We start from the raw sequence: 23607 nt of genomic DNA, 5'->3' as shown, positions 1-23607 counted from the left end.
TCATTTTCTGCTTTCAAACCATACAAGCACCATTTAATGTTTTCTTTTGTTTAGAATATTAACTGTGGTTAGAAGCTTCAGGACTTGTACTTTCCAAACACTGGCCCCTCCATCACAGCTTCGTGCCTTGCCGTGAGGTTCCCGAAACCATGGGACTTTTGAGCTTCGCTGGGATTGCTCCAGCTAGGTCCCCATTGCCCATTGACTTCCATATTTCTTTTCATTTCTTTACTTAACTTTTTTTGAGACAAGGTCTCACGCTGTCACTCAGGCTGGGATGCGGTGACACTGATCTTAGCTCACTGTAAACTCCAACTCCTGTGCTCAAGTCATCCTCCCACCTCAACCTCCTGAGTAACTAGTACTGCAGGTGCATGCCACACCACACCCAGCTTATGTGTTTAAATGATTTTTTTTTTATAGAGACAGTGTCTCACTGTATTGCCCAGACTAGTTGTAAACTCCTAGCCTCAAGTGATCCTCCCTCCTCAGCCTCCCAGAGTGCTGGGCTCACAGGTGAGAGCCACTGCACCCAGCTGACTTCTACATTTCTAAAGCTTCTGGATGGTGTTAGGTCCTTAACTTACTTGATACCATTCACTACTCCCTTCTCCTTCAAATTCCATTTCCTTGTCTTCCAAAATGTATTCCTGATTTTTTTGTATCATCAGCTCTTTGCACCTATCTCATCACCCTGAAATTTTTATGTTCCCCACTTCTTCCTCATTTTTATTTGAATCCCACACTGTGCAATTCTTCTAGATGGTTCATCCACTTGAGCAACCTCAACCATCATCTGTATGTGGGCAGTTCCTTAGCTGTCTGTTTTGCCTTGGTCTCCTTTTCACTTTTCATATTCGTGTGCCTGACTACCTACTGAACATTTGCACTTGAAAGGCATGAAAGTGTCTCACATTCAGAAGTTCAAACTGACTTGACCTTCACCCCTGCCCCTCCTTCTGCCTCTTCCATCTCTTGTGTTACCCACCTTGGTGGACGGCTTTGCCATCTACCTGAGTATCCAGAATAGAAGTAGGATTTGTTATCAATTTCCCGTCGGCACTATCAACCCATCTCCACACACGTTCCTGCCATTGCCTGAGAAGTCCTCATTTCGCACTGAGATTCTTTTGCTTACCTAAACTGTTGCCAACAGCCTCTAGGTATGATTACCAACCTCCCACTGGAAGGATGACCTAATAAAAATAGAAATACTCCTCACGCTGTGCCTTTCATTATAGCCCTTCCATGGTTCCACACAGCCTTCAGAATCAAGTCCAACTCACCAGCGAGTTTGCCTGTGTTGGCTGGGTGCTGTGGCTTATGCCTATAATCTCATCACTTTGGAAGGCCAAGGCAGGTGTATGGCTTGAGTCCAGGAGTTCAAGACCAGCCTGGGCAACATAGTAAGACCCCGTATCTACAAGAAAAAGACAATTAGCCAGGTGTGGTGGCCCATGTGTATAGTCTCAGCTACTTGGGAGGCTGAGGTAGGAGGATCCTCTGAGCCTGGGCAGTTGAGACGGCAGTGAGCCGTGATCACGCCACTGCACTCCAGCCTGGGTAACAGAGTGACACCCTGTCGCTCCCAAAAAGTTTGTCTGTGTGGACTTGCCTTTCCCTTTTCCCCTGTCATTGTCACCACCCCCATCCCTAGGCATGTGAGTGGCTCTCTCTCCTCTGCAATTACCATGTTCCCCTTGATGCCTTTTTAGGAGCTCCTCTGCTTGGTGCACCTTCCATTCCTTCTTCTGACTGCTGAAGCCTTGCCATGCCTTCTCTGAGAAGCCGCCTTTAATTTCTCCAAAACACTCTCCTCCCATTTCTACCTTAACTGCCCCACTAGGAATGTTCTTACCACCACATGGCTTCTTCACTCACAAAATTTATGAAACTTCGCTTTAATGTTATTTTTTTAAACTTAGCTTGTCTTATTTATCTTTGTATTCCAAATATCAGCTATAGACTCTGCATTTAATAGACTCCTAATGCTTTTTTTAAAAAAACGTTATTTGGTAATTAAACCAGGAGACCTCATAGTTTACCATCTTGTGTCCACACTTCACATGGTACTCCAGCTTTCCACACTCAGAGTTCCCTCACCTTTCCATTTGTGGTAATGACCCTTTAATATCAAAAGGGCTTATTTAAGTAACTGGGGACATAATTTAATCTATCTTAGAGAAAAGAAACCAATTTCCTTTTATAAAAATTAGATGAAAGGTAAAGGCAAAGCACTTGACAGCCTGATAAAGCTATAGCATTAAACATAGATTTAAGTAGAATTCTTTGGGTTTTGTTGACTAAGTTTAGAATACTTCATTTTAAAAGTATATTGCTGGTAGAGCTTTTCTAAAATTGACTCAAAGTGAAATGCAAGATCTTGATTGACTTCTTCAAAAGGTTTTAGTTGGGATTGAATTCTGGTGTTGTATTTGTCAGCCAAGACAAGGGAGAAAAGCAGAGGGCTACATTTGACTTAAAGTCACCGGACTCTGAAGGCTTCTCTTTTCCACTTCTTGCAGGAAACAGCATACTCTGGCATCCATGTCAGGATTAGAGTTGATGTGATATGCAAGTTCATATTTTTAGATGGTACTGCAACTGCAACGGTGGTTCCTATTCAGGCATTCAGGAAATGGACACAATGGCTTCAGTTTGGTACACCTCCCAGTTCCCCATCGTTTACAAACTCCAGAGTGACCCAGGAATGGGAGGAGGATGCTCCAGCACTGTGTCCTGAAGAGCTCCGGCTCTTCAGTTACTTACTCATCATTCCGTGGGCCTCGAAATTAGCTATTCTGCACTCACTCTAGGGAAATGTTTCCATAACGGCTTCCTTTCTGCAGGGCCACCTGTGTATTAGTGTGAGCTGCCTGGAAACTCCTAGAAGCACCAGGAGTGTAGGCTGTGCTGTCCAGGGGCCGTGCTTTGCATCCTGGCTGTGCTACTGCGAGCGTGTGGCAGTGGGCAAGGTCCTGTCCTTCTGCACTTTAACATCCCCATGAGTCAAGTAGGTCACAGCCCCACCTCTTAGATTCTGTGAAGATCAATTAGGATAATCCCTTATCAAAAATGCTTGGACCAGAAATGTTTCAAATTTCAATTTTTTTTTTTTAATTTTGGGCATATTTGCATTAATCTTATTGGTTGAGCATCCCAAATTTGAAATCCAGAATGCTCCAATGAGCATTTTCTTTGAACGTTATATTGGCCCTCAAAAAGTTTTGGATTTTGGGGCCAAGTGCAGTGGCTCACACCGGTAATCCCAGCCCTTTGGGAGGTTGAGGCAGGTGAATCACCTGAGGTCAGGAGACCAGCTTGGCCAACATGGTGAAACCCTGTCTACTAAAAACACAAAAATTAGCCGGGCGTGGTGGCAGGCGCCTGTAATCCCAGCTACTCAGGAGGATGAGGCAGGAGAATCACTTGAACCTGGGAGGAGGAGGTTACAGTGAGCCGAGATCACACCACTGCACTCCAGCCTGGGCAACAGAGCGAGACTCTGTCTCAAAAGAAAAAACAAAGAACAGGATTCCCATGATCTAGTCTGAACAGCTGGTATGAATTATGTGGTTAGAAAGCCAGTAGTAATTCTGTTCACAAAGTACACAACAGGAAGCGATGAAAAGACAGGCACGAGTTGCTTGAAGTCGAACATGACTTGTTCAAACTACTCTGGATATAGCACCCAAATTACATCAACTTGAATCATTGTAGAGATTTTTCTTTTTTTTTTACATAATTCCTAGTTGATATACATGGCTGAAGACAGAAGACTTTAACTTGGTCCTGTTCCCTGGTTGGATAGCATTTTAATTGCTAAGTTGTGGTAAAATGCTGTGCTTAATTATGGACTCCAGCATTTAATTTGTCCATCAGTGCTGCTATTTGAAATGCTTTCAATTGTTTATACCACCAGCTCACTGTTTGCACTTGGGTTACTGAGGGCCTTATGTCCTTGTACATATCTCACCTTGGAATAAAAAATAGGAAATAGAATAGAGATGTAATTAATCCTACCTAATCAGTTAGGAAAATATTTTACCATCAACTTCTCACTTAGAATTCCATACCCATAAGTTGATAAGTTGTAATCAGTCATAATCTGCAGTGATCAGTTTACTATGAATCTATTAATGTTGGCACTATATATGTCATCCTGTAAGTTGATTCATGGAATAGGTGTGCAGGACAGGGGTGGTTGTGTTAGAAATCTGCGTGTGTGTGTGTGTGTCAGCTCTCTTTTCTCTTTTAGCCTGGTGTGAAACTACTTCTGGAAGAATGAAGGACGTATCTTGGACCATCTCTTCCTAAATGTCCAACCCTTTCAACTCTTTGTTTTCACTGCAGTGAAATGCATTGTATATAAATGAAAATCTGGTGTTAAGTGTAGTATTAAGTGTAATCAAGGGCCGGGCGCAGTGGCTCAAGCCTGTAATCCCAGCACTTTGGGAGGCCGAGACGGGTGGATCACAAGGTCAGGAGATCGAGACCATCCTGGCTAACACGGTGAAACCCCGTCTCTACTAAGAAATACAAAAAACTAGCCGGGCGAGGTGGCAGGCGCCTGTAGTCCCAGCTACTCGGGAGGCTGAGGCCGGAGAATGGCATGAACCCGGGAGGCGGAGCTTGCAGTGAGCTGAGATCCGGCCACTGCACTCCAGCCTGGGCTACAGAGTGAGACTCCGTCTCAAAAAAAAAAAAAAAGTGTAATCAAAAGACTGTGGAAATAATGTCTCTTGATGGTGATGATCATGACTTTTTCAATTGCTGCATTCTTAGTACAATAAAAAAAAAGCCCTGGTGTTTTATCAGCAGAAGGAAGCCCCAGAGAATGTTTGGTATCGGTTATTTTTAAAATGTTTAGTTATTTCTTGACTAAATTTGTAAAAATGTAGGGAAGAAAATCTTCTGAGATTAATGCTGAAAGATTTACAGAATTCCTCTCTGACAGTGACGAGAGCATTCTTTAAAAAGAATATTGCCTGTATTCAACAGAATGGAAAGATCTCAGAGCAATTGAAAGAGGTATTAATCTTCGTCCTCTAAACCTATTGGGACATTAACATCAGACATTTGGGGCTCTTTAAGACTAACCAGAAAGATCTGGATTTATCTCAAAAGAGAAGAAAAGACTCTTGTGATCTTGCTGTAACTTCACTGGACTCAGCAACCCTTAAAACAGAGTACACTTGTGAGGTGGGTTGGGATGGACAGAGATCCAGGAGGTCAGTGTGCTGGTTTTCCTATGTGAGCCAATGTGAGAGGTGCTACTCCCAGTTCTTGAAGCACCTCTTCAAAGTGGCAGGATAGCAATCAGCCCAACTTCCAATAACGATCAGCCTCAGGCTATCTCCGCAGAAGTGGACTGCCAGTACCCAGACAGGCGGCAGTGCCTCCCACTCTCCCACTAGGTCTGTTCTTAAATAATATTTGTGTGATAGTATCAAATTCAGAGTATTTGGAAAAAATAGTAAGTCATCAGAATAAGGGCTAATTCTGATTTTTTCTTTGCCTACCATACATACATCTAGAGTCATAAAAACATTTGGGTGGCATTCCATCAGTTGCTCTATGTGTGTGAACAGTCCGAAAACAAAGCCACTATTGAGTTATATAAATGCAAAAGAGGGATGCGAATGAATGCCAGCCTTCTGAAAATGCTATTTTTTCACTTTGGGATAACTCCAGTAACCAAATAGAATTTTCTGATACATTTGCCAAATAAGAAAGCTGAGGTTGAGAACTAGCCTGAGGTATCTTAGCTTAATATACGTTTTGGAGAGCAGGGTAAGAAAAGCAGATGTAAAGGTTACATCTTGACTTTTCCTTTGGAATTAGGTTGTAACTTCCTCATAGAAGCATAAACATTTCAACGTTTACCGTAAATATACTTCACTGGCATTACTTGTTTACTACCCCTAAGCCAAAAAATCATCAGACCCCTACACGTTGCATTAATCTTCACTGAGTTAACATGCCACTGCTGTCTCCTTTTTGCTGTTTTTCTGTAACACCTCCTCCCCTTTGCAGTAAGAAAGTCAAAGCAGCTATGAAATGAAACTATATTTGAAGTTTCTCTCTATTATGTGTGTATAAGAGCCAAACTCTTCAGGTTGAAAGGAATGTGGTATTTTGTTACATTTGGATTCATGTCATTCCTTAAGCCTTACTTCGTTTTCTTTTTCATAACCAACTCCTCCCAGTCCTACCCCTTTCACATCACTTCACAATTAATTACTTTAGAATAATAGTGAGAAATTTGCAATATGTCTCGGTGGAAAAGAGTAAAGAGAAACCCATGTTATGGTACCCAGATAAATGTCTTTGTTTTCTCTTATCAAAACACATTACCTGAAGTAGAGATGAGCTAGTATCCCATTAGTCTGTGGCCCCGCCATACCTGTCCCACGCATACCCTACTTTGAGACCTGGCAACCTAATGACAGTGCCAGTGGGTGGTTCACCCATATTTCTCATAGTCTGTATAGCAACAGCGAGATCAACGATGATAACAGGAAGACTTTAGAAACCCTGCCTCTTTTTCTTCTCACCACATTTCCTGAACACTGACATCCCAAGTCTCCCTATTTGCCCCATTTCACACTAGTTAGAACAGGCGTTGTCCTAAGTTCTCTCACCATCATTATGTAAGATTGATGATACTCACATGGGTGTCTGGGCTTAGATATAATTCTATCACCTGTAACTCCATCCCTTTTTCTTGCATTTTAGAAGGCATATTAATTTTCAGTCTGTTACAATTGCTTTTATTAAATTATTCACAAATTTTGGCACTTCATTATTAGTGACCAACTGTTGTTCAGGTGATCTAGCCCCATCATAGTTGAGAACTCCTGACTTGGAGCATCTGACATAACTATGGTACTTGTCCTGAATCCCCCTTTTCTTCTTCATTTTCTACACCATTGATAGGGATTCTCCTTCATTCAAAAGACATGTTAAGCACTCAGAGATGTAAAGATAAATAAGGCTCAGTCCTGGCCCCTTAAGGACAGAGTCTTAATTCACATTAGGGGAGACAAATACACATAAAATAACCATTCTGTATGACATGGTGTAATGGTGCAAAGAACAGACTGTCATGGGATTTGAGGAGATTCTAATCTATGAATTCAGAGCGATGATGTTGGAATCAGGCCTTTTTATGTGAGTAGCAAAGGAAGAAGGCATTCCAGGCAGAGAGAAAAAGATGAATAATAGTGTAAATGGGTGGAGTCTGAGAACTGGGACGCCTCAACTGTCTCTAGAATGTAGGGTGTGTGGAGCCATTAATGGGGATGGAGATGAGGATGGGGTTTGGTCAGATGGTTCAAGGCCTTAAAGAGAGTCTCGGGGATTTGGTCCTCTATCCTATAGGCAAAGGGAAGCTTTGAATAGGCTTTTAGCAGTCAGATGACTTGATGAAGAGGGTGGGTTGGTTCTGCTGGAGGAATGGGGTGGAGAGAGCCTGGAAATTGAGAGACCTATCGGGACACTTGTACTGACCCAGGCTGCAGGTGAGAGAACTCAGAAGCCCTTCAGCAGGTTGGAAACTAGATAGCTTCTTTGTCTTTGTGTTTTCAGGACCAGCATCAGGGTGCCTGACACACAGTTTGTGCTCAGTAAATAGTGGTTGAACTTAATTAACTATGGAAAGTAAAGAAAGAGAAAGGGGAGAAAATGGCTTCACCATGTTTAGCTTGACTAGTCACATGACTTGCAGTCTCAAGTTGTCCTGTGAATAAAGCCATTATGTAGTACAAAAAAAAAAGATGTTTATCTTGAGATAACAAATATAGGAAGGACAGTGTGGGGTGCTGGAGAGTGGGATAAAACGTGTTAGTCTTGAAAAGGTCTGATTTGGATTGCTGGTGAAGGGTGTCCAGTCGACATGTTTAGGAGACAGCCGGAGACAAATCTGGGCTCTCAAGTCAGATCTGCTTCTTGGGCATGGATTAATTTGGGAGTTGTACTTTTTAATATCTATCCTTATTCTTTTTCTATTAGCAAAGCTTCTCAGCCTCCTATACCTGAGGCCCCATCCTGCCCTACTCAGAAGATAAAGAGGCACTGTGGGACAGGGCCTCTGCCGGTGAAGCAGCTTCTGTCTCAAGGCTTCAAAACTTTAACTTGCCTTAGGATAGCTTTATACGCAAAGTTGTTTGAGCATGCAAACCCATTGCAAACTGTCTTATTAAGAAAAAAAAAATGCAGGCCTTCTCTAGGGGACAGCAATAGTTTAGCATGGAGTGCAGGCGGAATTAGAGTCTAGAGACCTGGCTTGTTGTGAACTTGAACGATGACTTAGATTTCACTTCCTAAGTTATAAAATGGAAATTACCTCCCCTGCTACAAGAGTCGAGTGATTTGTGCCAGCATTTGCTTCTGAAATAAAATACCATTGTTACTAAGGGTTAGCTTAAACCTAGTCACAACTGTCAGCACAGTGTCACTTACTCATATCCCTGTGGTTGCCATGTTGCCTACTAGAGTAGAGGAGGTAGAGGGGAAAAATATGTCTGTCCTGACCACAAAGCTATGGTTTCTGCCTTGACAGCCAGTTGGCAATGTGAAGGACCCGTAACTTTAGAAACAGATACATGAGGTGCCCATGTGGAGCACACTTCTACTGTGATATTATATATATTCAGTCATTCTAGTTAAATTCACCAACTGTGGTTTTAGGCATTTTTTTCATGGAGGTTTTTATATGGTGATACTACCACCAACCAAAATTATAAATACTAAATAGCAAAATCTAAATATTCATTCCAGACTGTGAATAATAAAATTGGAAAACAAAGAAGCATACAAAAAATGTACCAGTGTTACTATGGTCATATACTCTGGGAGGACTAGTGTGAGAAACTGGAATTAATTGCTATGTTAATGTCACTTGGGTTCAATTATCTTCTGCTCTGCCATACTAGGAAACTGCATAAGCAATTTAGCCCATTGAATTCTGGCAGCTTTTGGAAGCATACATGTTTTCTAGATCTTTTTTCCCCTTTATTTTTTGACACCCACCCCCCCTCCCCCGCCCAAGGCAGTTTTCCAGCTGTTCCGGGAGGGAGTCATTTTATGGGGAAGTTTCTTTTGTAGGCTTCCAGCTGGCTTCATTTTCACTATCTCCTTGAAGTCACTGTTTTTGTCACATTTATATGATTTTATCCATCATGCATTGCCTTGGGATTTTCCCTTTGAATTGTTGACTTCGTGTTTTTGTATTGCACATGCAGGCTGTCTCCTGGTTCGGACATCTATGTGACGGTCTCATCCATGGCTTTAGCAAGATCCCAGTGTCGGAACTCCCCTAGCAACCTGTCTTCATCCAGTGACACTGGTTCTGTGGGGGGCACTTACAGGCAGAAGTCCATGCCCGAAGGGTAGGTATGCGTTTGTCCCGTTGTACGTGGTCCCTGTTGGCGTCATTTCTTTCATGTGTACTCAGACATGTAAAATGACTTCCATTCAGCCAGCCTTGATCAATTTGTAGACAAACAAAAGAGAAAATGTAGTTAATAATCCAGATAGAAAAATGGCTTCATGGCTGGTTTAAACTACTTCTTAGAAAGTTTATCATCATCTAGCCTCTACGAAGAACTCAGTGGCAAAGAAATCAAATTGCATTAGTTTGTCCATTGTATATATTGTTTAGTTTTACAGTTCAGATTTTGTCACTTCTTATTTACTCCAAAGTGGAAACAACACCTGTACAAGTTTAGGATAGGAATAAGAGGGAGTTAAAAAGCAAAACTGTTGAAAAGACACAGGGCCTGTTCCACCCTCCTTGGAGATTTATTTCTGGACCACACACTTTGAGGAGTTCCGACCAGGCAGGGCAGATCCAAAGAGAGGGCCCAGGTAAATGAGGAGCTCGGAGACCATGTGAGAGAAAGAACTGAGGATGTGCAAGCTGAGGATGAGAATTATATGGAGGTGAGGAAGCCACAGTAGCTTTCTTCCAGCACTCTTAGATTGGGGATCATACTTGTCTGTGAGGACAACTGAGGCCAGTAAATGAAAGTTACAGAGAAGAAGGGTCCAGCCTATTTTGAGGAAGATATTTCAAAGCTATCAGCCTGCCCTGGAAAGAACTGGATGACCTCATGAGGCAGAGTCCTTGGTCACTGAATGTGTTTCATATGTCAGCCAAATGATTACTTAAAACTCCTTCAAATCTAAGTGTGACTCTTAAACTACTAAATGCTTCTCTGGACAAAGAACAATTAAGCTCTTCAAAAACAGCACCAAGTAAAATTTAGAACAAGTTTTATCTTAGCTCCTCAGGACTGGGTATCCCTTATACTCTGGCATACAATAAATTGGGGATGGGGGCATATATGAGAAATGAAATTAAAAGTTCATCAGATGAAAATGTTTTCCAAAGCAGAGTTTAAAGATAGTCTTACCTTATTGTTTATTTAAAACCAAAGGGCCAGAAAAATGTCCAGCTTTAAGTTCAGAGGTTTAAAAGGTTCAGAGGTTTAAAAGTTTATACTGCTACCAAAAAATAAAAGCAAGCTGGGCACTGTGGTCCCAGATACTTGATAGGCTAAGGCAGGAAAAGGTCCCTTAAGGCCAGGAATATGAGTCCAGCCTGGACAACATAGGCCTGTCTCTTAAAAAATAAAAAAGTAAAAGCATGATTAGAATCCATTTCTAACTTGCATCTCCATGCCTTTTTAAAAAGTCTTAGTAAAAATTTAGAATAGGATCACAAATAGGTATATTTACTCTTGTGAATGAAACAAGGACCCTTAGGGAGGAGATGGCGAAAAGTGTAATTGTGAGTCATTTTTTTAAATGACCACTTTAACCAGTTAGAAGTTTTCCTAAATCAAGGATTTTATTTTTAATAAATGCTACATCAGTATGTGAGATAGCTTTGCTTAGTGAGCCTTGTGATGGGGTATGTAAATGAAAAGCATTTGTGAAACAGTAACTGGGGAGATGATATAATAAGAGTTTTATTGGCTGGGCGCGGTGGCTCACGCCTGTAATCCTAACACTTTAGGAGGCCGAGGCAGGTGGATCACGAGGTCAGGAGATCGAGACCATCCTGGCTAACATGGTGAAACCCTGTCTCTACTAAAAATACAAAAAATTAGCCGGGCATGGTGGCGGGCACCTATAGTCCCAGCTGCTCAGGAGTCTGAGGCGGGAGAATGGCGTGAACCCGGGAGGCGGAGCTTGAAGTGAGCCAAGATTGCGCCACTGCACTCCAGCCTGGGGGCCAGAGTGAGACTCCGTCTCAAAAAAAAAAAAAAAAAAGAGTTTTATTAAGATAAATGTTTTTCTAGCCCCTTCTACTTTGCAGATGCTTTATATAGATTTTTCTCCTTGGATTGTTATAATGAAATTGCCGTTTTTACACATAAATTGAGGCAAAAATTCAGTGACTTTGTTCAGTCATATTTGGTGAGGGTTGGAACTTGGCCCCAGGTCTTCCTATTTATCTCCTGCCTTTCCGGTGTACTACTTCCTGGTTTTACCCATACATGTATCAGCCTATAGCAAGGAGACACCCACGAGCATCAGTTCCTCCAGGCCCATCTGAAGCCATCCTCCCACCTCAGCCTCCTGAGTAACTAGGACTGTAGTGGCCACCACCCCCGGCTAATGTTTTTATTTTTTGTAGAGCCTGGGGTCTCACACTGTAGCCGAGGCAGGTCTCGACTCTTGTCCTCAAGTGATCCTCCTGTCTCTGCCTCCCAAAATGCTGGGATTACAGGCGTGAGCCACTGCTCCTAGCCCCTGTTTGGTCTTTTATTGTGTAGATTATGCATAAGTTCATTAGTAACCACATATAAATTAGTAAATTTCCATATGAATGTTTAAATTCTACACTCTGGCACTTTTTCATGGGCTCAGTCAGTATTTAATTTGTTGATATTGCTAGTCAAGGCATATGCTTTAATTAAGCATGTATTATTATTTTACAAAGGGAAAAATAAAACTGGCTCACTAAATAGCTAAATGTTCTTTCCAGAAATAAACATTTGCCTTTATTTTTTGCCAGTTTACCTGCTTCCAAATTGCCCTTCCCAAAGGCAGTTTAAAATTTATACAGTTTGAACATGATTTCTACATGATCTAAATGATAGTAATCTTTGTATTTCAGACCACAATGCAAGTACTCAGGAAATACTTGTTCCAAGAACCACTAACTTAATGATTTAGTAAACTACAAAGTTAAGAAGAACAAACCTCCACAATATACCATTTGGAAGATATATATGGAACATTAATATTTAGATTGTGAACTTTTTCTTTTGGCTGTGAATAAGTCTGAACTTGGCTGTACGAGGGCTTAGAAAATTTTGGTTTCTTACCCTACATACCTTAGGTTAGCTCAGTCCTAATGGCTTCTGCCCTCATTGTTACAAGTTTGTTTACATAGCATTCATACCTTTTTGAGCAGAGTGGTGTATATTGACCACAACATACACATTTCCACACCCACATAAACACAAACCAGGGTGTGTATACAAGTACAGACACGTAAGCAAAAACCAGTAGTGCCTGTCATTAAAATTTAGCTCATTACACCCAGGAGTGCCTTCCCCTCATGGGTAAGGTCCCTGATGTTGTCTTTGCCTTTGCGGAAATCACCACAGGTTTGGAGTGAGCCGTAGATCCCCGGCCTCCATTGACAGACAGAACACCCAGTCAGATATCGGTGGCAGCGGAAAATCCACACCTAGCTGGCAAAGAAGTGAGGATAGCATTGCTGACCAGATGGGTAAGTAATCAATTTCTACAAGAAGCAAGTTGCTTTTACAAGGTGACTTAGCTCACCTCTTGATGATGTTATCAAAACATTGTTATAAAAGACAGCCCTAGTTAATAAATATGAATTAGAATTAAGTCTCTTAGATTATGTATAAGTGAAAGCAATAAATAAGACCTAAGAGAAAAGGAATTCTAAGTGACCCCAAATTTAAAAGTGAAAAGGGGATAGGAATTATTTTCAGCACCTAAATTAAAACACCAGACTACCAAACTAAGTGCCTTCCTCCTCCTTGTTAATTTATTTTTGCCTAGAATAAGTACCTTGAGAGATTGCTTGGTATACTTCATGTCAAGTTAAAAAACAAGACTATGAACAAAGTGGGAAAGAGATACAATTATTGTTTAGTCATATCTGTAGCTTGCTTAGAATCTCTTTCCTCCCTGATGTGCTTTTAAAAAAAATTCTTCTCACTCTGCTATTAAGCTGTCAGCTAAGGAAATGTCTTAGCAGCACGAAACAGCTGGGTGGAAGAGATTTGCATTAGCAAGCTCGCGCCCGGATTTCTGCTGCATAGCCCTTTCTTTCTATATATGTGTTGTTTCACAATGATACCATAACACTAGTTGATACAGTAACATTTTGCCATGAAACAAGATTTTCAACACAGGAGCCTCAGGGATTTGGTACCAACGCAGTTGATGCATCATTAACGTGAATCTAGATTGTTAGACTGTTGGATTTTTTCCTCCTTTATTTAATCTCTAGTTGCATCAATGTAGGATAAAAAAGGTGTTCATTTCAGGGCTGAAAAGGATAACCTTATAAGACAAGACCCATCTGTTAATCTTCTCTGCAAATTCATTGTTCTGTCCTGCTTTAATGACTGTGCCCAAGTAAATGTACTAACCATGGACATGGCAAGGAGTGGAGATGTATTCCACCAAGACAGGGGTTGAGGAAGAGAAATGGAGTTCCTAGGTTCTGAAGATATGCTTTGTTCCAGTAGCTTCAGTGAGATGTGCCTTGTTATTGAAGCCATCTGTCATTCTCTACTCTTATCCCACCCACCCCCACACAGAAAACCTGAGCATATTCTGATCTGCTTTTCTACTCTTGACAGAGTGTTTTAAATCCCATATGTTTTGATACTGTTGAGATGGTAATGACACATGTGAAAAGGATCCCTTCTTCAGCATGACTTTAGCAACTTTTTTTGGCTCCTGGTGCAGGCTTTGAACAAGGCTGCCAGCAAGCCCTTTGTGAGGCGTGCAGTGTCATGCCTGCCACACTCGGGAAGTCACACAGTGTGAGAAGGGATGGAAAGGGTAATTACAAGGTTCTTCCTAGACCCCTGTTCATTCTCTCACACTAACCTCCCTCTGGTCTTTTTTTCCCTGCATCCACTTTACTTTAGTGGCATCCCACTCTTAATAGATAAGACTTAAAAATGAATGTAGGTGAATTTTTAAAACGTATTTGTTTATCTTTTTCGTAAGGTATACCTTTTTTAAAAATAAGATACCCCTGAAGTCTGCCAAAGAAGCCTTTCACCACAGTACAAGAGGTCCAAGTGGTGGCCTTTCACCATTGAAAATCCAACCCTTCAAATAAAATGTTAAAATAATTTTAAAAATAATTTTTGATATCCCAGCATTCCAGAAAAATAACCCAGCCTTTCCTAACTGGCACATCAGATGGAATCAGAAGGCTTAGCTGGTATAAGCCATTCCAGGGAGAAGTCAAGAAAAATAATTATTGCATTTTTATTACTCAGTACCCAATATTGAGTATATAATGGGCTGACCTTTCTCTACTCAGTTTATAAGAACAGCATTCTCTAATGACTTGCACTGATTGAGAATGTTTACGAGGTTCTTATTGGTTAGGCATCAGTGTATTGTATCAACAGGTACCCTCCTGACAGTGGAGACAGGAGTTTAGCTTACTGACTTGGCTCACTTACCTTTATGGCTGTTTGCTTTTCTGCCTCTGCTTTTGGAAATGGTTGAGAGTCAGAGTCAAGGAGTATTTTGCCCTGTCCTCTACGTGTTAGGAAGGGTGTTTCAGAGGCCCAGGATTCTTGCTATTAGCTGTAGTGGTGTTATGCAGGATAAATTCTTTATCTCTCACTTTTGGAACCCCATCTTGAACGCCAGCTTGGAGTCCCAAAGGAAGCAATTGTTTTAAGTAAACTAGTTGCTGTGTGTCTTTTCTGTTGTGCTCAGCTTACAGTTATAGAGGACCTCAGGATTTCAATTCTTTTGTCCTCGAGCAGCATGAATATACAGGTAAAATATTTCCAAAGTGTCATGGTAAGTAACACGTGATTGCATCCATGCCTGTCTAGGTAATGTAGACCAAGCTAGGTTAGCCACACTTGGCAATGAATGAATTTCATAAATTTAATTCATATAATCCAAATTTTTCCCCCCAAACCAAAAGTTGATTCTGAACTTTGCTGCGTTGTTCATGGCCTTTGGTTTGGTGGTACTTGGCTATGCTAATGTGTATGATGTGACAAGTTGTCACCAGCTGCAAGCTTTATCCATCAGCCACTTAAGTTTCTGACCTGCTGTCTATCATATAGACTCTTAACAAGCTTACTGCTGAAATGCAGAGTTTGCTGGTCAGTGAACTGAAAGATGCAATGGCAAGCCATCTTCATTTGTCACCATGTGCTTGTTTCTGCTTAGTGCCTGCACCATAATGTCCTATGCTGTATTCCAGAGCCAACATGCCATCTCCCAGCAGTATCAAAGGTACTGCCAGCTTTCCGAGAGAGCCCCAGTGGGAGATTAATGCGGCAGGATCCAGTGGTTCATTTGTCTCCAAACAAACAAGGGCATGTAAGTTAACTGTAAACTTAAAAAAATATTAGATTCCTAGCAGTGTACCTTCCTTGCACTGGGAAAATGCTCTGCTGTTTTCTCTACATGGCCAAAGAGGAAATCATTCTGGCAAAGGGTGGTCATTTGCTGCCATGGCCTTGCAGTTTCTGCTGCTATGGCCTTTCGATTGCTTGTAATGCAATCGAATTGTAAAATTGTAACTCCTCATTGCTATGCTTCTGCCACACCCACAGGTCTGGTCATCTGATTCAATCACTAACAATCCTGGAATGTTAGGAATGGAAATGTATTAGAAGTTGATTTTATTTGCTTATACAATTGCAAGCATGAGATGTGGTTAGAGTGTCAGTCCTGCTCCAACCATGGGAGGACTCCAGCAGGACTGATGCTCCAACCATATCTTTGACTCTGCTACAGTAAAGGAGGAATAGGAGACAGACAGCTTCCCCTGTGCCTCCTCTACCACTTCTCTTATCTTTCATAGCCATACACATTTCATCCTTTTGCTATAGTAATACACACTTCCTTCTCACTTACAGTAAAATTGGGAATATGAGGTTATCATTCTCCAACCCCCCTCTTACTCTTTTTTTTTCTCACTCTTCTTCCCTGATACTGCTATTGGGATGGGACACCCTCCCCATGCGGTTGATTTCCTTGGTGTGTCTGTTCACTGGAATGTGTATGTTTATATTCACGTCATTCTATAGAATGAGGAAATACTGGCCGGGCGCAGTGGCTCAAGCCTGTAATCCCAGCGCTTTGGGAGGCCGAGACGGGCGGATCATGAGGTCAGGAGATCGAGACCATCCTGGCTAATACGGTGAAACCCCGTCTCTACTAAAAAATACAAAAAACTAGCCGGGCGAAGTGGCGGGTGCCTGTAGTCCCAGCTACTTGGGAAGCTGAGGCAGGAGAATGGCGTGAACCCGAGAGGAGGAGCTTGCAGTGAGCTGAGATCCGGCCACTGCACTCCAGCCTGGGTGACAGAGCAAGACTCCGTCTCAAAAAAAAAAAGAATGAGGAAATACTGTATTTCATGCTTACTAGTTCACTATGGAAGATGCCCAGAGAACTTTAAATGAGAGATGCATGTAAGTTTTGCTGTAGAAAAATGAATATTGAGCCAAAAAAAAACAAGGGAGAGTGAGCATGCCCTGCACTTTGCTCTGAAGAAAAAGATTTGCTGAGGAAAATCTTTCTTCTTTTTTTTTTTTTATTATGAGATGGAGTCTCACTCTGTCGCCCAGGCTGGAGTGCAGTGGTGCGAACTCAGCTCACTGCACCCAGCCTACTGAGCAAAATCTTTCTGAGGAAAATATTTACTGAGACAAGTTGTGACAATGTGATATGTCCAATTCTACTTGTAAATGATAGATTATCCCAATTGATCTATAAATTTCTCCTCATTAATAATTTTTATACTGATTACATGGTAAAATAATATTTTGGACAGGTTGGGCTAGATAAAATATATTATTAAAATTAATTTCACATGTTTCTTTTCTACTTTTTAAAATTTGGCTACTAGAAAATTTAAAATTACATGTATAGTTCCCATTATGTTTCTGTAGAAATGTATTATATACTTTACACTCTTGGTACATCTCAATTCAAACCAGCCATGTTAGAAGTACTCAATAGCCACACATGACTAAGGGTCACCAGATTTCCTAGCACAGGTCTGGAGCTAAAGAAGTTCTGTCCTATTAAGAATAAATGAAGGTTTTATTACAGCACTTAGTAAGTTGTTATTGAGGAAAACTAGAATAACACCAATAAAGTAACTGGAATTGATTCTTTTTTCAAGGGGAAGAGATGTTTCACTTTGAGATGAAACTGGTGGCTGGGTGCGGTGGCTTACCCCTGTAATCCTGGCACCTTGGGAAGCTGAGGCAGGTGGATCACTTGAGGTCAGGAGTTTGAGACCAGCCTGGCCAATATGATGAAACCGTCTCTACTAAAAATACAAGAAATTAGCCAGGTGTGGTGGCACACACCTGTAGTCCCAGCTCCTCTGGAGGCTGAAACAGGAGAATCGCTTGAACCCAGGAGGCAGAGGTTGCAGTGAGCTGAGATCATGCCACTGCACTCCAGCCTGGGCGACAGAGCAAGACTCTGTCAAAAAAAAGAAAGAAAGAAAGAAAGAAACTGGCATATCCTACTCCTGCCCCTCCCCTTAGCCAATGAAGAGCCTGTTCTTTCCTCCACCAAAAGACACACACACAAACACATGCACACACGCAGTTCCTTCTCTCTTCTTTTCTCTTAATCTCCATCATCCAGACTTCCGGCCTCCCTCTAATTTAAAATATTACTTTATTCAGATATCTTTTAAATTCTTATTTCTTTGGGAAATTCTATAAAATGTTCTTTCTAAGCATCTAAGCCAGCATATGGAAAGAGTTCCATATACTTTTAAAATTGAGATATAATTCACATACCATAGTATTTACCCATTTAAAATATACCATTGTATTTACCCATTTAAAATATACCATTGAGTGGTTTTTAGCAGTGTATTCAGAGTTGTGCAGCCAGCACCACCTGATTCCTGGGCATTTTCATCACCACCACCGACTACTTGTCATCCCCTCAAAGACCTAGACAGTCACCAGTTTCTCTCTCTGGATTTGCCTACTCTGGACATTTCATACAATGAAATTTTACAATATGTGGCCTTTTGAGCCTGGCTTCTTTCGCTGATTATGTTCCCAAGATTCATCCATGTAGCATGAATCAGTATTTCATTCCCTTTCATAGCTGAGTAATATTCCATTTTATGGATATACCCTATTTTTAAATCCATGTATTAGTTGATGAACATTTGGATTTTTTGTTTGTTTTACTTTTTGACTATTATGAATAATTCGGCTGTAAACATCCATGTACAATGAAACATGCATTTTTATTTCTCTTGGGTATATACTAACATAGAATTGCAGCTGTTTTCCCATAGTTACCACCCCATTTTATATTCCCAACATCGCCAACATTCATTATCATCTGCCTTTTTTATTATAGCCAAAGTGGCATCTCATTGTAGTTTTGATTCATATTTCCCTAATAACTAATGGTATTGAATATTTTTTGATGTGCTTATTGGACATTTGTGTTTTTTGTTTTTGTTTTTGTTTTTTTGTTTTTTTTTGAGAAATGACTATTCGAATCATTTGCCCATTGTTTAATTGGGCTATTTGAAGCACAAAAGTTTTAAATTTTTATGACGTCCAATTTATTTTTTTATTTTGTTTCATATGTTTTTGTTGTCATAGCTAAGAAACCATTTTGTAACTGGAGGTCCCGAAGACTTACACGTTTTCTTGTAAGAGATTTATAGTTTTAGCTTTTACATGTAGATCTTTGATCATTTATGAGTTTATTTTTCTATGTGGTAAGGATCCAACTTTATTCTTTCCTTTTTTTTTTTCTTTTTTTTTTTTTTTTTTTGAGGCAGAGTATCGCTCTGTCACCCAGGCTGGAATGCAGTACAGTGGCATAATCTCAGCTCACCGTAGCCTCAACCTCCCGGGCTCAAGCGATCCTGCCACCTCAGCCTCCTGTATAACTGGGACTACAGGCAGGCACCACCACGCCTGGCTAATTTTTGAATTTTTTGTAGAAATGGGGTTTTGCTGTGTTACCGAGACTGGTCTTAAACCCCTGAGCCGAAGCAATCCACCTACCCTGGCCTCCCAAAGTGCTGGGACTAGTGCTCTTTTCACCCGACTTCCTAAGTGACCCAGACAATTATACCCCAGCTAACCCTCTAAACACCCAACCTCATATTGAACCTGAATGGTACTTTTTAGTTTCATACGCAATTCTATGATCTATTCCTAACAAACTAGGAGACATATTAACACTTCTATTATCAATCCTTATCCTAGCACTCATCCCCGCACTATAGGCATGAGCCGCTGCCCCAGTTCCAACTTTATTTTTTGCATATGAATATTCAGTTCTATCACCATCGTTTCATGATAAACCTAATTTTTTTCCCATTGAATTACCTTGGCACCTCTGTATAAATTTTACCTCAAAGCATGTCTTAGAAGGCTGTCTCCTAAATAGAGGCTAGTTGGGGAAGGAGAGCTCTCTAGGAATAAGTCTTATATTCAGCCTTCTATTTACTCTGAACAAATAGGACTTTTAGAATTAACATGCTTTCTAATTATAATCCCTTTGGAAATGTCATTTCCTTTCTATTTTAATATACTAAAACTTTAATGACAATTTAAATTTCTTCCTATTAGTATTGATACTTTAGCATAAATCAAATAATGAAAAACAAGATTAAAAAAACACACACACACATTTCTAGTACTCTTTGCCATGGATACTTCTGAGTGGACTAGAGTGACATAGGTTCCCTGTCTTACTGTGACTTGTCATTATTGGAACTTTTAGGCCTTCATAACTAGAAATTAATCACAGTGTCATTTCTGTTATTCTGTTGTTCAGGACGCAAAACTTTGCACTCAAATAAATCCTGCTTCTCTTCCAGTCTGATAGCCACTACTCGAGCCACTCCAGTAGCAATACTCTCTCCAGCAATGCGTCGAGTGCCCACAGTGATGAGAAGTGGTACGATGGGGACCGCACAGAATCCGAACTCAACAGCTATAACTATCTGCAAGGCACCTCTGCTGACAGTGGCATTGACACCACCTCTTATGGCCCCAGCCACGGCAGCACAGCCTCCCTGGGGGCTGCCACATCATCACCTCGCTCAGGGCCAGGCAAGGAGAAAGTGGCACCCCTATGGCACAGCTCCAGTGAAGTAATCTCCATGGCAGATCGGACTTTGGAGACAGAGAGCCACGGCCTGGACCGGAAAGCAGAGTCTTCCCTGAGCTTAGACATACACAGCAAGAGCCAAGCCGGCTCGAGCCCTCTGACAAGGGAGAACAGCACCTTCAGTATAAACGATGCTGCTTCCCACACAAGGTAACCACCCTTCCCCGCTGTGTCTCCGATGCCCAGCGCAGACTTAAGTCCAGTTCCCTGGCCTCAGCCCACTTTACTTTGCTCAATAGTGTGTAAGAAAAGGAGGTTTTTCTGCAGTGACAATTTATTTTTGTATGTTTAATGTCTTTTACTTGCCTTCAAAATACTTTAATCCTGCAATTTTAGTGCATTATTTTAAACTGTGAGAAAATTTTGCAGATTCATTCTTTTTTAAGTTGGATTTGATTTTTTTTTATTTTTTATTTTCCTGGCTACCACAATTTGAGAGGAAATTTGTAATTTTGTAATGTTGACTTTTGGTGAGTGATAGGGAATATATACTGGGACAAGCTTTTGAAGACTACGTTTTTAAAATACTGACCATATTTTTAAAAGAAAGGGGTCTTTTCTGAGTAACAGAGCATCGTTTATGATGCCAGGCACATCCTTTACATGCCTCTCTAGCCGAGAACCTCACTTACCTGATATTTGCATAGTAACTTTTTTTTCAGCAATTGGCTCCTGGCAGCGATGGGTTGAGAATAGGGGATGTCCAACACAAACGTGTAGCTAAAATTAGACACACCTTTCAGAATAGGAAAGTACACATTCCCCTGTATCCTTGGAGATCACACCTCTAGATAAAGTAAATACTATTTGTCAATTCCTCTTGATTTGAGCCTAAAATCCCAAATGTGACAAGATCCATATAGGGAAGAAGGATTCCATCACTGTCTTTTTAGGCCTGTTAATCTGTGTGTGCTTTCTCCTTTTACCTTCAGTTGTTGTCAGTCATTGATCAATGTGTGAGAGCATCTAGCCTTGCTATCTTCTGGGTCTGTTATGATTATGACCTCAAGAAAAGTAGTAAAGGCTGGGCATGGTGGCTCGCACCTGTAATCCCAGCACTTTGGGAGGCCGAGGTGAGCAGATCACTTGAGGTTAGGAGTTTGAGACCAGTTCGGCCAACATGGTGAAACCCCATCTCTACTAAAATACAGAAATTAGCCGGGCATGGTGGCGGGCATCTGTAATCCCAGCTACTTGGGAGGCTGAGGCAGGAGAATTGCTTGAACCCGGGAGGCAGAGGTTGCAGGGAGCCAAGATCATGCAGCTGCACTCCAACCTGGGCAACAGAGTGAGACTCTGTCTCAAAAAAAGAAAAAGAGAAAGAAAGAAAGAAAGAGAGAGAGAGAAAAGAAAAGAGAAAAATAGTAGAGAGGCTTAATTTAGTTTTTATTTTTCAAATGGAAATCCAGGCCTATAATCTGTCAGTAAACCCCAGATAACCTTAAGGAGAGAGGACATCCTCTACTTAATTTCTACTTAATTTAGATTCCTTTCACTTGACCAGCTAAGTATTCCGTTTTCTCATGGAGTTTCTATGATTACTTATCATTGAGTTTCCCTTCATGTAAAATGTCAGGCCCTGTGGTATGAAGCTGAAGCCTTTCACGAGTTTTGTTTCTGTTTACTGCTACCACATTGCAGATCTCAAAATGGTGGTGATAGGTCTGGAAACTCATGGCTTCCAAGCAAAATGAAATTGGGAAAGTAGTCTCAGTATTCTTGAGTACTATGTATTCTGTTCCACAATTAAGATAGTAGATTGTTTGATGCAAATGGTGTAAGAGATGTGTTTGCCAAAGTAGAACAGGAAGTGGGCATCAGATGCCATAACCATATAGACAGAATCACACAAGACACTCGCTGGCTGTTCTTGGCACATCCCCATCTGAGTAGATTGTGCATTGACTTAGAACATTTTGCAGATCTGAATAGTTCCTCTCGGGTTTTTAAGTTTAGTTTGACTCCTATTTCTTTGGTTTTCAATCTGTCATTTTGAAAAGAGGATGCCTTTTTTTAAGAATATCTTCCATCTAAAAATATTTCTCTGGTCCAATGTGATGGCAGAAGAAAGTTGGTTATAGAGATCTTGTCTCAAATGGCATCACCATGGAGTGAGGTTGGAAAGAGCTGGGCCCCTGAAACTGAAGCACAGAATGTGTGGCTGTCCCATTATCTAACAAATCCCAGGGGATCAACAAAGCTCCCTGAAAAAAGCACCTGAGTTTGCTTATCTGAATGTGCTGACTGGAGCTGCCTGAAGGCCTCAAAGGATTATCTAAATTTTCTGCTTCTAACTGGAAGAATGCAGAATCATTGAAATCATCCTTTAGAAATAACTCTCCTATTGAAAGTCAAACTTACTAGAGAAGAGAAGAATGTGGCCATCCAGGGAGGGTGGCAGAGCTTCTCACCCACTCATTTGTTGAGTGACATTCATTTCTAGACTCTGGTAAGTAGGGATGTTTTGAGACTTTGGTATGTTGATCTTGGCAGAGTGAGTTGGATAATCAGAGCTTTAGCAGCCTGCCTTTTCTGGAGGAAAGGGGACTTAGCCACCAAATGCACATTGCTATAGAAAAACTAAAATCACAGCAAATTAGAGTGTTTGTGTCCTCAGAAGACAGGAACAGCAATTAATGTAGAGATGTCTTGACAGTGCTTAAAAGAGCTTGTACCTGGGACTCAGTGACAAAGTCTAAATTACAGTGATTAAGTTTCACTGCATCTTTCTGGCTGGGCTCCATTCCTACCTCCTCTGTCCTCTAGTTTCCCTCTTGATGATCATGCAGATTTTGTCTAGCTCCTCATGAGAGCTGCATTAATACAGGTTGGTAATTACGTAGAGTTGCTATATTTGAATGTCATTACACATACTGATAACTTTCTATAACTAAAAAAGTCTATCACTTGCTCTAAATTATTGCTCCCTAGAATATGTGTATCTATGAAGCTTGGAAATTTAGGGAGAAAATTTATTTTATTTTATTTTTTGGTAATGGATGTTTCACTTTCAGATCTTAAAATGAACCACTAGAAGAAAAAATGATTAGTGGTAAGCCTAGGAGAGGTGAAGATAGTAGTAATTTAAGGACATTCTTACCAGCAGCATTCATTTTCTTCTTAGGGTTCTGGCCTTGGCAGTAGGCAGTGCCAGTTTGTGTGGCAATCAAGGACCTCCTCAGTCAGTCCAGAATGCTCTAGTCCTGCTGACCAGTG

The 23607-nt window shown here is 41.0% G+C and overlaps 1 protein-coding gene across 18 annotated transcripts in view; it reads left to right on the top strand.

Moving 5' to 3' along the window:
- The window catches only part of SIPA1L1 (signal induced proliferation associated 1 like 1), a 410818-nt gene that overhangs the window by 361192 nt on the left and 26019 nt on the right, over window positions 1-23607 (top strand). For 15 of the 18 annotated variants that reach the window (XM_017961310.3, XM_021941336.2, XM_021941338.2 and 12 more), the window contains 5 exons: window positions 9246-9392; window positions 12627-12751; window positions 14968-15030; window positions 15470-15588; window positions 20099-20541. In XM_017961310.3, coding sequence (XP_017816799.2) covers window positions 9246-9392; window positions 12627-12751; window positions 14968-15030; window positions 15470-15588; window positions 20099-20541 — 897 coding nt within the window. The remainder of the gene's footprint in view (window positions 1-9245; window positions 9393-12626; window positions 12752-14967; window positions 15031-15469; window positions 15589-20098; window positions 20542-23607) is intronic. The other 3 variants (XM_021941342.2, XM_021941341.2, XM_009211876.4) reach the window with 1 other exon arrangement.

This window comes from Papio anubis, chromosome 7 (genome assembly GCF_008728515.1).
Source record: "Papio anubis isolate 15944 chromosome 7, Panubis1.0, whole genome shotgun sequence".
Classification (NCBI taxonomy): Eukaryota; Metazoa; Chordata; class Mammalia; order Primates; family Cercopithecidae; genus Papio; species Papio anubis.
Note: the sequence above shows the minus strand (reverse complement) of the source record. Positions and strands in the feature narration are given on the sequence as shown.